At 42.5% G+C, this 15691-nt stretch overlaps 1 protein-coding gene across 1 annotated transcript in view; it reads right to left on the bottom strand.

The window, feature by feature from the left end:
* The window catches only part of afg1lb (AFG1 like ATPase b), a 34758-nt gene that overhangs the window by 16601 nt on the left and 2466 nt on the right, over nucleotides 1-15691 (bottom strand). Inside the window, exons 2-6 of the mRNA XM_069657163.1 lie at nucleotides 14611-14671; nucleotides 14104-14205; nucleotides 13720-13847; nucleotides 9462-9561; nucleotides 5097-5155 (exon numbers count right to left, since the gene is read on the bottom strand). Of these exons, the coding sequence (XP_069513264.1) occupies nucleotides 5097-5155; nucleotides 9462-9561; nucleotides 13720-13847; nucleotides 14104-14205; nucleotides 14611-14671 (450 nt within the window). The remainder of the gene's footprint in view (nucleotides 1-5096; nucleotides 5156-9461; nucleotides 9562-13719; nucleotides 13848-14103; nucleotides 14206-14610; nucleotides 14672-15691) is intronic.

Here is a 15691-nt window from a genome sequence, read left to right as displayed (position 1 = left end):
TAAATACAGAGGCAGAACTCAAAAGGAGCAGAATCGATTTGCGCTTTTTTAATTGTTCCGAGCGAGACACTGATATGAAAGAGTCCCTGAGGCTCACTGCGAGCGCCGCTGCCCTGCCGTTAAATTTGGGAAGAATATTGACGGTCATCAAACATCAACATCCATTTGATTTGAACCGCCTGTCTGTCCTTCTCACCAAGGTCTCAGCTGGAGGACCGCATCCCGCTCATTTCTCATTTTTTCCTCCTCCATCATCCTGTTTTTATTTCTTTTCTTCTCATCACCAACTGCACAGCGGAAAGCAAATTATTAACAATGACACACACAAAAAGAGAGACGGAGAGCGGATCAAAAGAAGGGTTAACAGCTTGAAACCCACAGATACTCAAAGTTGCCTCAGGGTTGTTGTCATGTTTCCCCCCCTCGGCAGCATTGTGCGCAACTGCAATCGAACAAGCGCAGGGAAAATAAAGTCACTATTCTGCTACCAAAATACAGAGACCTGACCTTGGGTGAGTAAAGCCAGCGAGCAGAACAGGATGGTAATAGAATAAAGAGCGCGGATGGAGAGGGAGAGAGAGGATGGGCGATGAAAAGTGGAGTGGAGAGGGAGGACGGTTTGTGAGGGAGAAAGAGAATCTTAGTTACAATACTGGCAGTGTCCATTAAAAAAAGCCCTTAAACCCTGTATTTTACAGAACTCTGAGCTTTGCCATGGCTACAAAGAAAAAGGAGCCTGAACAACTGAATAGAGTCCCTGATGGAGCCCAAAGAGACGCTAAAAAGGACAAGAAACTACAAATGACTGTGTGAATGAACATAGTAAACAAAGTGAATATTTAAAAGCAGTCAGGGACTTTTAGGTCTTTCTGTGCTTTTTGTGTCTGGAAAGATGTCTGCCTCAAATTTTGTGCTCGATTTTTCTTATTTAAAAAGGGAATTCATCAGGATGTCCAGTGTTGATGGGGAATGTAGTCCATTGAAGGAGGATGTATTAACTGGATCAGACTTGGCCTTACTTGGCTGCATTTCTTCAGCTGTATACACTGGCTTGAATAAATACTGCTAAATATATGAGTCAGTCAAAACAGTGTAAAGCAGACATATTTAACTGGCAGACAGTGGACTGAATGCGGCCCTTTGACTACCCCAATTTGTCTTGTTAAAATTGTATATATAAACAGATATCTGCATGTAAGTTCAGCTAACAATCCATTCTAAATCAAACATTTTAAATTGAGACATATTCCCTTGACGCTGTCGCCAATACCATTCAGTGCTTACATTTCCCGACTTCCTCGAATGCATCAGAAATGATCGATCCGACCACCGTTCAACAAACGAGCATTTTAAAAGTACCTTTCTTCTCCTCTTGAGGACAGACCTGACAAAGCTTCATTTTTACTCTTTAAGAATTTGCATCATGATGTTGTGATTTCGGCAAACTTAAGACCCATTAATTAAAGTAAATCACAAGAAAAACGTATAATTTTTCAGGTTCATACCAAGGTAGCTAGCCAGAGTGCAGCCTCTGTGTAACTTACTATTTACAGTGAAACTGAGACTCACCACAAACAGATGAACGGGGGATGTAACCAAGAAATGACGCAGTTTATTTTGCGGAAGAATTTCACTTAGCTTTTTCACATTTTCACACGGTTGCTTCTCAAGTTGCTAACTGGACCGTGAACAATGCAGCAATCGGAAAAGGAAGTCTTGGCTGAAAGTTGTTTATCGCTAACCGCTGGCTAAACCAGAATGCCCCAAATGTTCGCCGTTACTCCGAGAGGCTATATCGTCGTCAGATGATAGCCGATGGGTTCAGAGATTGATGCAGCCATAAATGAGCAAATAACTGCATAAACTGAAACAAAGACAAGAAATAAGTGTAAAGGAATATAAGGACCTGCCTACATTCTAAGGCTAATATTCCCATTCATTGGTTCCGTCTGTTGTTTGGAAAAGAAATTAGGGATTTAAGAAGAGTCAAACTGAGTGACTGAATTGGCCTGCTTTAATATGTATACAACATTTTTGGTTCTCATATTTTGGGGTGCCATTTTTGCCATTTGTAGCGTAGCTTTGCAGCTAGTTTGCAACACAAGTGGAAGCAGATTCAGGCAATGAATACCTAAATATGCTGTAGTTTTTCTTGACCTCCATCTACGTCACAAGAAGGCGCAGGGGTGAGGAAAATCTGCAATGACTGCGGGTGTTTTTTAGACTATATCCAAACTTGGATAGATAGAGGTAAGGTTGAAAATCAGTGCACAAAACCTCTAAGATTAGGAGACTAGATGGTTTTTGGGGGAAGGGGTGCTGAGGAAAAAGGGGGTCCCAACTAATCAGAAGTCAATCGTTGAATAAAGACGTCAACCCAGGCGGACAGAGGCGGAGGATTAACCTCTTCCACTCCGGCTCAGGTGATAGGGAGGGGAGGTCAGGGGCTACTTCTTACTTTTTAACGCCCTTATTCACACCCTCACTCGCTATGGAAACACACTCAGGCACGCACATGCAGGAGCGATCTGCATCAGGGAGGAGGACCCGCGCCGCTGCTCCCTGCCAGCATTAATTCAATCTATTAAGGGTCAGCTAGTTAGCAGCGTGACCCCGCTAAAACACACTTTAACTTTACAGAGAAGGGCCGCTACAGAGAGAGGGCCGAGCACCCCCAAAAAACCCCCGACCCCGAAAACCAGATGGCCTCACAAAGGGGAACATGGGACCCTGAAAGAGCGGAGGCAGTGCGGGGCAGAGAGGGACAACAGGCATTCAGGACCCTGATGAGGGTGGATTAGAGAGGGCAAGGGTGCTGCTGGGAGAGTGGGTGGGGAGCAGGGTGACTCCAAGGCCTCCCCAGTTGTAGTGCGGTTACATTTGTGTGTGTGTGTGTGTGGGTGCGTGTGTGTGCGCTTGGCTCTGTGTCTGTGTGTTTGAAGATACAGTGCTGCTCTGATGACCCTGAGACTTGCTGTGGCCAGTTTACAGAAACCACAAAGCTCTTCTAATGCACCTGTGTAGAGATCTCCTGCTATATTTTGATTATTTCGTACGTAATGGTACTCATATAGAGGTTTGTGATGTAACAGGTAACAGGTTTGTGTAATTAGGTCATAATGATCTTGCAATAACATACACATTTTCATATCTAGTGCCTTACCCGTGGTGAAGTTTGGAATAGTGAAATAAGCGCATATTAGCCACAGAACCTAAACTTAAATCTGGGTCACAAAGTGCTATGACAAAGATATGTACAGTGGCAGAATGGTTTTATAGATGAAATATATCATACTTGACCTTATCCTTCACAGATGTCTGCTCAGATCTGATGTGAGGGAAGGGCAATTTACACACTAATTACTGCCAACAATCAAGTGGGAATTTTATACTTTCTTTTTGAACATATTAACCGATATAGTGCATTGAAAGTACCAATATATAAAAGTGTTCATTTATTTTTGGAAAACCAATGCCAATATATCAAGATATGCTGCTGTGGATCTAATCATTATGTATTATACTGCTTTATTGTCCATCATAAAGGCTGATTTAAAAGAGGCTTCCTTCATTAAAGCCCCTGTGAGGAATTTTCAGTGTGTGTTGATTTTGGCGCCCCCTGTGGACAAAGCCGTACCTCTTATCTCTGCTGATTTTGTCCTCTACATGCTTAAGTGGTGGTTTTTAACAAAAAATCTCATCCTGCTTTCTTTAACAGTCATATGTATCACTCACTTTACATTTTTGCCCTGAAAAACCTAAACAAAGGCAGCGTGCAGTTAATCGCTTCATCTGACACCTACCCCCCCCCCAGCAGTTTCAGGCCTTATAAATAACTATATAGAAATAATCAATGTTGCCGCTGATGGTCTGGTTTGCTTTTGTAGGTCATATAGAGACATCAGAATTAATTTCAGTCTGTTTCATAACCAGCAAAAAACTCCTCACAGGAGATTGAATTTCAGCCACAAAGGAGTCTTTATCTGCAACATGATTATTTGCTTTGAGTATAACTGAGATCAGCTTTCCTGAAAACATTATTATGTCTCTATGTAATAAAACTATAAATATGTCGCATAGTAAAACCAAAGTAGTCTCTTTCCATGCGCTCCAATGAGTGAATCCTGTTAACATTTGGGAATCACTCGTGCTTTTGGGAAGTTGTGATTTCAAGATAAAGTTATGTCCAAAGTGCAACGAGATGCTGCCAGGTCGAAAAATAATTGTCACATATCATCTACATTATTATTATTATTACTACAAGTAGCAGAAACATGATTAGATATCACCTATTGGTTACTGTATTTCATATCCACGTATATTGACTGTGTGTGGGTTTATATGTTTAGGAGTACAAAGTGAGTGGTTCTGGGTGGAAAATTAAACTCGTTTCTGTTGGTTGGTTTTTATCATCTCTGAGCATTAAGCAAATAAAGAAGAATGAAAAGTGAGTTTGTGCTCCGTTACACTGCAGCTAGTTACTGCTTGGCTTTACTACTGAGACTAAATACCAATAAAAGATGCAAGAATGCTGCCCTCCTCTGTTGCAAAATGCATGACAACAAATTATGATGCAATTATTTATGATCATGCTCACTCCAAACACATCAGTGATCATCTGGGATGCAGGCAGGATAATGATGCTACCTGCTTAAATTGCAAAGTAGATTTTTCACTGGAAATGCTAACCACCACATCGCTCCTCTCCTCTCCTCTAGTCTCCTCGCTCCCTCGCCTCCTCCCTTTTACTTTTGAAATGCAAGCAGTCCGGGTCAGTCACTCAGCTCGTCCGCCCGTCTCTCATTCACATTACCTGTGCTCGCTCGCGCTCTTTCCATCTCTCCCTCTACCTTTCTCTCGCTCTCTCTGTGAGTCTTTCAGCGTGCCCTGGTATGATCAAAGACAGCTTTGTGACACTGCGTGAGGCATCCAGGAAGCACAGAACATCAAACCACTAAAGAGCAACTCGCAAAAAAAAGACACACACAGAGGGACAGAGGCGCGCATGCAAATGTGTGTATGTGTGTTTATGTGTGTGTGCGAAAAACAAATGAATAAATTAACAAGACAAGAGAGAGGGATGACTTTGTCTCTACCTTCAGCACGTCGATGAAAGGTAGGAAGGTGTCCCTCTGAAGTCCGTTTTTGTACAGATCTGAAAGAGGAGGGGAGGGCCTGTATTAGAGGTGCTGTTTAGCCTCCTAATAATGTCATTCCCCCGCCGCAGATTGGCAGATAAAGTGGCTATTGATGAACTGAAGGATGGGTGGGGAGGCACGACAAAAGGACCGGGACCAGGAGAGAAAAATGGATTTCTCTACCGGCAGCGGCAGCAACATAAAATTCATTACATTCCCAAACAATGGTGGCGAGAGAAAGGACTGTCGCCTTTTCAGCGCGGACAATGTCCACAGCAGCTCGCTGAATAGAGGTTTCAATTAGCTCGGCTGGAACAAATTACATCTGAAGTAGCATCCGTGATAGACAGATAAAACAGATAGGGACGACACACAAACATAGACAAAGACACACACGCACAGACACACATAGAGGCTTAAGCTCTCTCCAGCTGCGAACGCAAACAAGTAGTCGTTGTTGATGTTTGGGCTCAAGCTAACTACAGTAGCACCTGACACGCAAATAACACTTTAAACTCCTATACAGTAATGGACTTTGCTGTATATCAGACATGACTCTTTAAGACAGAAACAGACACTTTTCTTTTGTCTGGACAGTGAAGATAAAGCAGGAAACAAGGGCCAGTTAGCTTAGCTTAGCAAAACTTACAAATAGCTGGCCTGGATCTGTCCAAAGGTTAAAAAGCCTACCAGTCCCTATAGAAACTCATCATGTGTGTCTTATCCATAAAAAAGTTGAAGCGTAAAATCAACATGTTGTTGTTTTTCTGGGGTTGTGTCCGGACATGCCCGGAAGCAGTGACATCCGGAAAAAACTGTTAAACCACATTGTGTCATTTTTAGATAGAAGAAGATATAAGATATAAGAGGTGGATTTGTTACCTGTGTGCCAAGCTAGCGGATTCCCTCTTACCAGTCTTTATGTTAAGCTAGGCTGAAATACAGCTTCTCCTGTAACCTTCTATAAAACCACATTGTGTCACTTACTCTCAGGTTTGTACAGACAAGAGAAAACATGCTAATAAGTTAGATTCACGAGTATCTATGGGTGGAGTTGCTACCCGTGTGCCAAGCTAGCAATTTCCCTCTTACCAGTTTTTGTGTTAAGCTAAGCTAGTACGACATGTTTTGGTTTTACAAGGGGTAGTGTCCGGATAATATCTGGTACAAGTTCTTCTGTAACCTTCTAGAAAACCACATTGTGTCCTTTTAACACTCAGGTTTGTATGGATTAAACTAACAAGATATAACATGCTAATAAGTTAGCTTTAGTGGACAAAGCTAGCTGTTTCCCTCTTACCAGTCTTTGTGTTAAGCTAGGCTAAAACACAACTTGTTTTGGTTTTGCAAGGTTGTGTCCAGATTATTTCTGGTAAAGGTTCTTCTGTAACCTCCAATAAAACCACATTGTCTTGTTTTTTACACTCAGGTTTGTACGGATTAAACTAACAAGATGTAACATGCTAATATGCGAGCTTTAGTGGACAAAGCTAGCGGTTTTCCTCTTTCCAGTCTTTATGTTAGGCTAAGCTAACCGGCTGCTAATGGCAGCTTCACATTTAGTGTTCAGATACAGATTAGTGGTATTGATGTGCTCACTTTCTCACAAATAAATGTAACACTATTCCTGTAAGACAGCATGGGGTGTCATGTATGTTTAGACGTGTGCTAAATCGGACCAGGAGCCATCTTTTTGTCCTTATTAGCTATACTATTTCCCATGACAGTTTACTATTAATTTCTACAGGCAGATCCGACTGATGCTGCTGTCAAACAAACTGGGACTTATTTAATTGAGTTAAAAAAACAAGCTAACACAGGCTTTAGTCCATTAATGTAAACTGCATTTAAGATCTGGCGCACTGAGGGTGTTCCACTTCAAAATAAGACGCCCCCCTAGCCCTCCTCAAACTCATTACACTCCATCAGTGTTTAAAAAACAACAAAACGCTACTTTAGCCGTTCTAGCAGAAAAACCTCTCTCTAAATCCCTCCTCAGAGCACATCTAGGGCTTTTTGTTACCAGCATCTCCACATCAATAAAGATGGAAAATGTATGCCTTTCATGTCCAGTTGTCTCTTATGGCTTTCAGTGTTCCATTAAGCATGTAATTAATACCAAGTAGGCGCTCTCTTAAGTTTGCACGGTTTGACGCTTTGTTCTTAATTGCTAGTAAATATCAGAGACGTGCGTTTTTGTCTAAGAGAGCCATCTTGCTGCCATCCACTTCGTACCCACTCCACACTTTGAGACATCAACATCTTCTCCAAGAGATAAAGATGTCAGACCGCATCATGCATTTATCTCCAACCTGATCACCGTCCTGCTCATTCTTTTTACAACCCTGCTCCGCTGGCAGTAAATGCAACATCAAAGCCTGAGTAAAGCCTGTATCATGCCACTGAGAGCTGAGTTAATTGCTGTTAAGGTGTGGTCTTGTAAAGCTCAATTGATTGTTGCTGAAGCCGAGCACTTTCAGATGAAGCATTAATTGAATAATGTAGATTTATGTAAAGACACTAAGAAACATGCAGGTTGAAGAGGAGGAGAAGCAAACACTAATGTTCCAGGAATATTATCTGCAGGCTGATGGTCTTCTGTTAGCTGAATAGTTTAATAGAGCTTCAGGGGTAAGGCCTTGTTTGACAGCATTTTACTGTTAGCCTTTTGCCTTCTCTTTCCTTTTGAACTGAACATTCTTTAAAAGCTAGCCTTCCTCGAATTCTTGCAATAAGAAGTTAAAGCAACAAATTCTCTGCAGTTACTGGTTACACATTTTGATCATGCACTCAAAGCCAGGTGCAGACCACTGGAAGCTTCGGCTAAAACATTCAGCAGAATTAAGTGTGCTGCAAACCCCTTCACAAACAACATAACATGGTAAATTCCCCTAACACCTACATAATTGCTATGATTTATAAGTCATATAATTAACTAATGTGGAGAAACTTCTGATACCCACAGGATTAAGGTTAGATATTCAAAAGTATTTGGTGAAAATAATACGCTATTTTGGGGAGCCATTAAGTCCATCCATTCATTATCTACACCTCTTATCCGGTTCAGGGTCACGGAGGGGCTGGAGCCAATCCCAGCTGTCATTGGGCAAGAGGCGGGGTAAACCATGGACCGATCGCCAGTCAATCACAGGGCTGACACATAGAGACTTTCAAGCCCACATTCACACCTACGGGCAATTTCAGAGTTAACAATGAACCTATCGAGCATGTCCGTGGGAGGAAGCGGTTGTACCCAGAGGGAACCCAAACATGCACGGGGAGAACATGCAAACTCCACACAGAAACGCCCCCTACGTCTGAACTGGGACTTAAACTAGGAACCTTCTAGCTGTGCGGCAACAGCGCTAACCACTGCACCATCGTGCAGCCCAACACTGAAATCAGTTCTGGTATTCTCTTTTGTACAAAGGTAAAAAAAAAAAAATGTATTAATTATGATGTGAAATCATGGCTAAAGAGAGCTTTAAAGTTATCATTAAAGTAGAGTTAATGTTGGAAAAAGTTCTCTTTTCTAAGCGACATGTGTTGAAGTAGTGTTTTTATATGTCCTTGTTATATGTGTTTGTAAGTCCTGTATTTGGATATATGTGGAGATGTAACTAATCCAAATGATGCACAATTAAGTAAAAGTATTAAAAGTTCCTGCATTAATCGTGTTGTGGTAGAAAGAATGTTTTAAAGACGCTCTTTATATTACATATTTTCACCTTTGTTGAGAGGACAGCTGAAAGTAGACGGGACATATTGGAGGAGAGAGTGGGGATGACAGGCAGTAAAGGGACAAGTCGAACCTGCAAACGCTGCGTTCGAGGACTGTGGCCTCTGTAAATGGGGCGCCTGCTCTACCGACTGAGCTAAACCAGCGCCCCCTACATATGTTTATGCTGTTGTTTCCAGTCGAGTTAAAAAGTGTGTTAAAATCAGTTGGTACCCCATGTACAGAGGCGACAGTCCTCGAACGCAACTCCCTGTCTGCTGATCATTTGGTGCATGTCATGCCCCACTGTCTACTCCCCACATTTCCTGTGAAGGCAAAAAGCCAAATAGATAAATAAACAATGTTAATAAACTGTTTTGAACAAGATATAAGAATAACGGATGTGTAATCTGTAACAGGCTTAGGGCGTAGTGGAAAATGCCAGACACCAGGAAAAGGAGAAACGACCACTGTTACTCAGGTGGCCTTAAACTGTCACTAAACACTAATCCATTTACTGAACTGTGTGTCTAGAAACAATGATCGATATTAGAAGCAACACGTAAAAAACAATGCAATAGGTAAATGTTAAGTGTTCGTCGTACCATCAGGGGGTCTGTTGGAGGTGGCCACCACCACCACTCCGGTCTTGAACAGCGTCTCAAACAGCTGCTTCAGGATCATGGCATCAGCAACGTCGGTCACCTGACAGAACAGAACCACAGAAGAAGAAGAGAAACATTCAGGTCCTGTATAATTTACCTTCTCTCACCACCCTACATGTGTGTGTATGTGTATGTGTATGTGTGTGCGTCCGAGGTCAAACCATGCCATCAACACTCCATGTTGATTAGTGTCATTCAGGTGTGCTCATTCAATCCTTTGTGTCTGGTCATGGCCATTCACACATCATCCACATGCACACACGCACGCACCTACAGCACTTGAACTGACTGCAAATGGTCACGAAGCGGCTTTCTGCTGAGGACAAGTAGCTGAAGCAAGGCAGCGGGCCCGAGCTAATCAACAGAGCCGCCGCGAGGATGACTGAACGCAGGCGAGACAACAAGAGGAAGAAAAGAATAATAAAAAAACACAGCAATGTGGATGCAGACCGGGGTCACAACGGCCACAAAAAGGCTCGTAAAGGTGTGCAAATGTGTGTTGTATGATCCAAACGCAAGGCTAAGAGGTTACAATACATAAATCCAATTCAACTGCCCGCTGCCTTTTTCATCTCCATCATTTCGACAGAAACAAAGGTCGATGACAACACTGAAGCTAGCGATGAAGTGCTCTGACCTTTCTATTTCAGCGCGCTCGCTTTTGTTCTTAGTCTCTCATCTCTCCCTCTTTCACCTCTGCTGACAGGGACAAAGCAGCATGTATGGAACACGTCTGATTAAACACGGTGACTAACTGATCCGAGACGGGTTTGCTGTGAAAGAAAGATTATTTTTTTGAGGCTTCCAATGTTGCTTAAAGCTGTGATGTTGCAAATGTGAATTTTTGCTGTTGATGAACTATTTCTAGTTCAGCAAGTATGTAAGTGCAACAAGTATATTTAAAGTGGTAATATCGAAGATCTCAGTTTCGTTCTCTTGGTCACCACCTATGGCGATAAACGGTAATTGCGAGAGCACACTTCCCAGATATCCAGACAGTGTTGCATGTGTGACGTCCACGGTCGGCTCCGGTTGTAACTCTTGATTTTCATTGCTGACGGTCGCTGTCCTCTTTAGACTGTTTGCTTCATCTGAGCGTCGAATTTGTTTCTTTTTCTTTGGATTTTCACTTATTTTTGAAGTTGTATCTGTAGTCATCGATCTTTTCTTTGTTTGTTCAGCCGTAGTAGATTACTGTTTACTCGCAACACTTGCAGAGAGCGGAAAAACAGCCGCTTAGCTCCGCCTACCCTCTCTGGCAGACCAACCATTGCTGGGCGATGGAAAACGCGTCACTAACTGGGCGCCGCTTGTGATTTTTTCTGTGAAAGTCGCCACTGACAGCCAGTCCAGAACACTGCAAATGCAAAGGCTTTCATCAGTGGGCCATAGGCTCAATCACCTTTGTGTTGCGTCATTCGTTGATAGATAGTGACTTAACAGACATTTCTTTAAATGAAATCTTCGAGATGATTACTTTAAAGAACATTTCGGGATACATTTGGTATCATTCTGCTCTCATCTTAAAGACAGTAACGTGTCACATTTAGGAATGAAACCAGTCTAAGAAGGAGGCTTTCTTCTGTCCCGCCCTCTCCTCTTACCTCCTTTGCTGTATATAACAGGCACTTGTGATGGCCATACCCACAGCATATGCCTCCTTTCATACTCTGGAGAGTCTTCTGCTTTTGCATATTAGCCCCACTGCCCTTGCCAATACTTGATTAACATTTGTGTTAAAGCCTTGATTTCGCTAAGGAGAGGTGGCTAGGGGCATCAAATTAGTGTGTGTGTGTGTGTGAGTGATTGTGTGTGTGCGTAATGAGAATCAACAGAAAGCCAAGGCTCTGTGTCTCTCTGAAGGGGCCCCCATTTCCTCCGACCGCAGGATTTTTTATTTTCATTTCAAAAGAATCATTTAAAAATGACCTTTTATACAACCTGGATTTGTTTATTCATGTGCCCTCAACACGGGCATAGTATGAGGGGCAATATTGATTGCTGAATGAGAAAGGGGTAAAGGGAGAGAGAATGGGTACCCACAGAATGAGAAAGGTGGAGGGGACTGATGTAGCACTTGTGGAACACAAAAATAATGGCGCAATCTCCGTCGGCCAATGCCGATATTTAAATGAGCATCCAATTACTCAAGCGGCTGTCAGTTTGCGGCGAGGCCCACGGGTGCCAAATTAAACCTCTTTTGATGTTACACCTCTTTATGTACACAACCTATGAGCAATTTCAGAGGCCGCACGGTGACTGAGGCGCTGAGACAATGACGCTCGAGCGTTTTCTTCTCACTCTTCTTCGTCTTCCTTCCTCGCTCTCTTCCCCATCTTTCCATCTCGGACCTCTCAATGGCGAGTATTCATTAAGGGAGCCGTGGGGGGGGGGCGTAAAAGGAGGGAGGGGGGCTACAAATTACTGATAATGGCACGGCGCTAATGAAGAGAATGGAGAAATGTCATTAGCATTTAAGAGGATAAGATCCATCTGACCCGCCGCCGCCGCCAGTCGCTTTCTAGCTCCACTCACTTAAGGAAGCAGGAGAGTGCGACTGATACCCAGAGCCTCATTTGCATGGCTGAGTGGAGGAGGATGCTGATTGGTATAGACCCCCTCCTCACACACACACACACACACACACACACACACACCCAACTCCCCCAACCTTCGCAACCTCTTGTTTATGCATCACAAACAACGCGCACATGTCTGCTTGTTTCCCCTCCATTCACCGGTAGCAACAGTCGACAAGCGAAAACAGCAAAGCGGGCGACGGCAAACAAAACAAATCAATGAGAACGCACAAACAGCGTGGCAGTTTCCAACGTGAAAGACGGAGCGGATGAAAGGAGCAGCTCTTGATCCTCGCAGATGCATAGAGAGTGATTAGAGAGAGCAAGCGCACCTTCTGTGACCTTTGACCTGCTGGCATTAACTGTAATGATATCAGTAAGAGGGGTATCATTGTGCTGCTCACAGATGTGTTTGGCTGGCTGATGATGAACGTCTTTCTCTGCTGCACTGAATGACTGACTGCCTTACACAGAGCTGCAGAAGTGGCTCGCTCCTTTGACACCAAAGGGTAAAATAATGAGACGTTCGGCAGCACTAATGGCTGAAGGTGCCTTTTAGTTGTGTAAATATAGTGAACAAAAACTATGCATGGCTTGCTTATGAGCAAACTGTTTGTGTGCATAAACCAGCAACAAGAACAGATCACTGACTCAACTGTAGTTTTAAAGGTAATGACAGTAAACTCTGAAACCTTAACACGTGTAATAATACGTATAATATGTGTTAACTATTACTATACTACTCCTTCTTTAACATACTAAAGGAGAGATACTTCATCACTGCGACTGGAAGTTATTTTACAATTCTGCAATATTCAAAACGGCCACTAGGTGTCCCCAGTCCTGTTTTAGTGAGGAAATCAGGATCAGAAGCATCCAGTTGTTCAGAGAGGAAAGGCATCAAGTGTGATTGAACACTAATAGTGATCACAGATCTAACACTCAGAATAACTCAGAATATGTAACATCTTTTCTCCCACTAACAAGAAAGCGGGGTAAACCATAAAGCAGCTGAAGCCAAAGACCAAAAAAACTATTTTTTTGACCTTTCAAATTAAAAGCACCATAACTTATGAGTTACTGTTTGCTAAAAATTAAAATTGAAATGAAAATTATAGAAAAGAAATGTATTTTTTTCACAACTGATGATTTAAGCTTGTACTGAAACAGAAACATGACATTATTAGTAGATTGACTGTTTTTTTTTTACAGCAGCTGGAGATTTAGTATTTTTTACCCTAACAGACGTGCTTTTCCTTTAAAAAACCTACACTGTAAAATGTACACTGACATTATTTACACTATGTACTCATGAAGCACTGAAAGACGCATATTTTAAGGACTTTATCCGTATTGATTTAATCCTCATACCTAAGCATCAGCATGCCAATATTGTATAGAGCTGGAGTAGCGGCATATTTATCACTTTAACCCATTATTTAGCACAAGTGTCGGTGCAGGCTGCCACTGTCAGCACATATCTGCAGTTGTTGTATCTATGGAGCATCAAAACACAGCATTTAGAATTCTTTATGTCTAGTTAACTGCTTGTAGATAATGTTTCAAGCTGTTAAAATACACACATACACACACACAGAGTCTGTAACACACTTGCTCACCTGAAACTCGTCAAAACACAGCAGGCAGGTTTCACTGCTGATCTCCATGGCAACCGGCGATATGGGGTCATAGGTGAACATTTTCCCGAGCCTTCGTTTTGGCAGGCTTTGTTTCCTGCGATGGATCCCTTTAAGCAGAACACAAACGTCAGACACATCCTAAAGCACACCTGCATCACAGCCCCAAACCCAGCGACAAAAAAACTGAGGAAAGCTGTAATTTCACCTGTTTGCATAATGCTAGACAATTAGCAGCAGCGCTGCAGGACAAACACAGAGATAAATATAGGATCTCCTGCGCACGAGGAGTCAGGAAACTTCCAGAAAAGTCAGGAGAACCAACCTTCAGCAGTTTGTGCTGCGGAGTGGGAGGACGATACTAACTTTTGTGGATGTCCAACATGAAGCCGTTGAAGTGGACTCTCTTTTTACGAGTGTTTTCTACACGGGAGTAAAACATGTCCATGAGCATGGTCTTCCCTGTGCCTGAGAGGGAGAGGAGATTACAGACGGACAATGATTCTTACTTCTGTGCTGATCTCAGACAACTTGGGGAGCAGCCATTCCCTAGTTAGAATGCTGAATTGAAGAATATTCCTTGCTTCAAGCAAACTCTGATCAACACCTAAAACTAAGTATTTCTCGGCATATCTTTATTTCATTAACAAAAAAAATATATGTAAAAAAATGGCCAAGGGCAATAAGTGCAAAAAAAATTTAAGCAACAAAATAAGTGCAAAAAGTTCAATGTAAAATTGAAAAATAAAACCTTCTCATGGCCCACCTGTGGTAACTTAAAGGGCCCGTGACCCTCACTTTGGGAAACACTGTCATAGAGATTTAGCCCCATAAAGAAGGCAATAGTGATATGTTTTATACATGTAAACTTACCAACATCCCCATAGATGTAGAAGCCTCTGGGTGGAGGTGGTGGAGGTGGAGCAGGTTCCTCCTTCATAGGAAAAGAGGGAAAATTGAGGAAGTGACTGTTTTATGTTTGTTTCATAATAAACCTTTAAACAGCTGCTTGTCATAATAAACAGCAAAGCACAACAGTTACCTATCAATCAACAGGGTTATTTGAATTAATGCATAGATTAATTCCTTATTACAATAACAAAACAACATAACTGGTGACCTATATAAACTCCGTTATATTCATTACCATATAAGACTGAATCATGGTTTAATAAACACAGTATGCTGAGGCATTAAGCCACCACTACAGTGTGAGGTTTCACATTCTCCAGACTGGCCCGCTGCAGGGGAGGAAGACAAAGGGGATCTAATCAACAAGACAAGCCGGGGTTCCCACGAAAGAAAAGCATCATCAGAGGAACAATGGGGGGATTTGTCAGACAAAACGGAGAGGACTGGATGAGGCTCCATACGAGATGGAGTGGACTTGTCTGTGCAGCCTGTTTAGCGCTGCTAATTGTGATACGGTACTGTTTCATTGAGGTGCTGCTGGAAGTCATTGTGCTGCCTGCCTCCTATCATCAAAAGGTCCTTGCTTCAAAAAAAAAAGTCTTCTGTGTGACCGGGCTGAGAAATATCGAGTAAAGCCAAATATCTCAAAGGAGGGCCCGAAGCATGAAAACGCACATGTCATCAGTTTAATCATGAGATGTGAACGATAACTGGGCGCATCTTTGTAAACACGACGTAATTTTAAGGATGTTTTTATGGAGGGTTTAACAGCAGTGTTTTTCAGGATGGTCCATCTCTGTAACCAGGCAATGCCAAATGGCTTTGGAATGAACTCAGCACTAAATAGAAAACAGTTTGTCCTCTTAAAATTCAATTTAGCAGCGATTTAATGCAGCCCGTACTCCGTGTCCCCTGCACTTGGTGTCCACCGCAGAAGGAGCACTTGACTCTGCTAAACGCACACAATGGCCAATTGAAAACTAAATGAAAAAACAAACTTGTTACTCATCCTCTCCCTCCCTCTCCTCCCCCTTCATCCCTC

Source organism: Semicossyphus pulcher, unplaced genomic scaffold (assembly GCF_022749685.1).
Source record: "Semicossyphus pulcher isolate SPU_LCO1_2020_fin unplaced genomic scaffold, fSemPul1.0.p SCAF_11, whole genome shotgun sequence".
NCBI classification, from domain to species: domain Eukaryota; kingdom Metazoa; phylum Chordata; class Actinopteri; order Labriformes; family Labridae; genus Semicossyphus; species Semicossyphus pulcher.
This window is presented reverse-complemented; position numbering and strand designations above follow the sequence as displayed.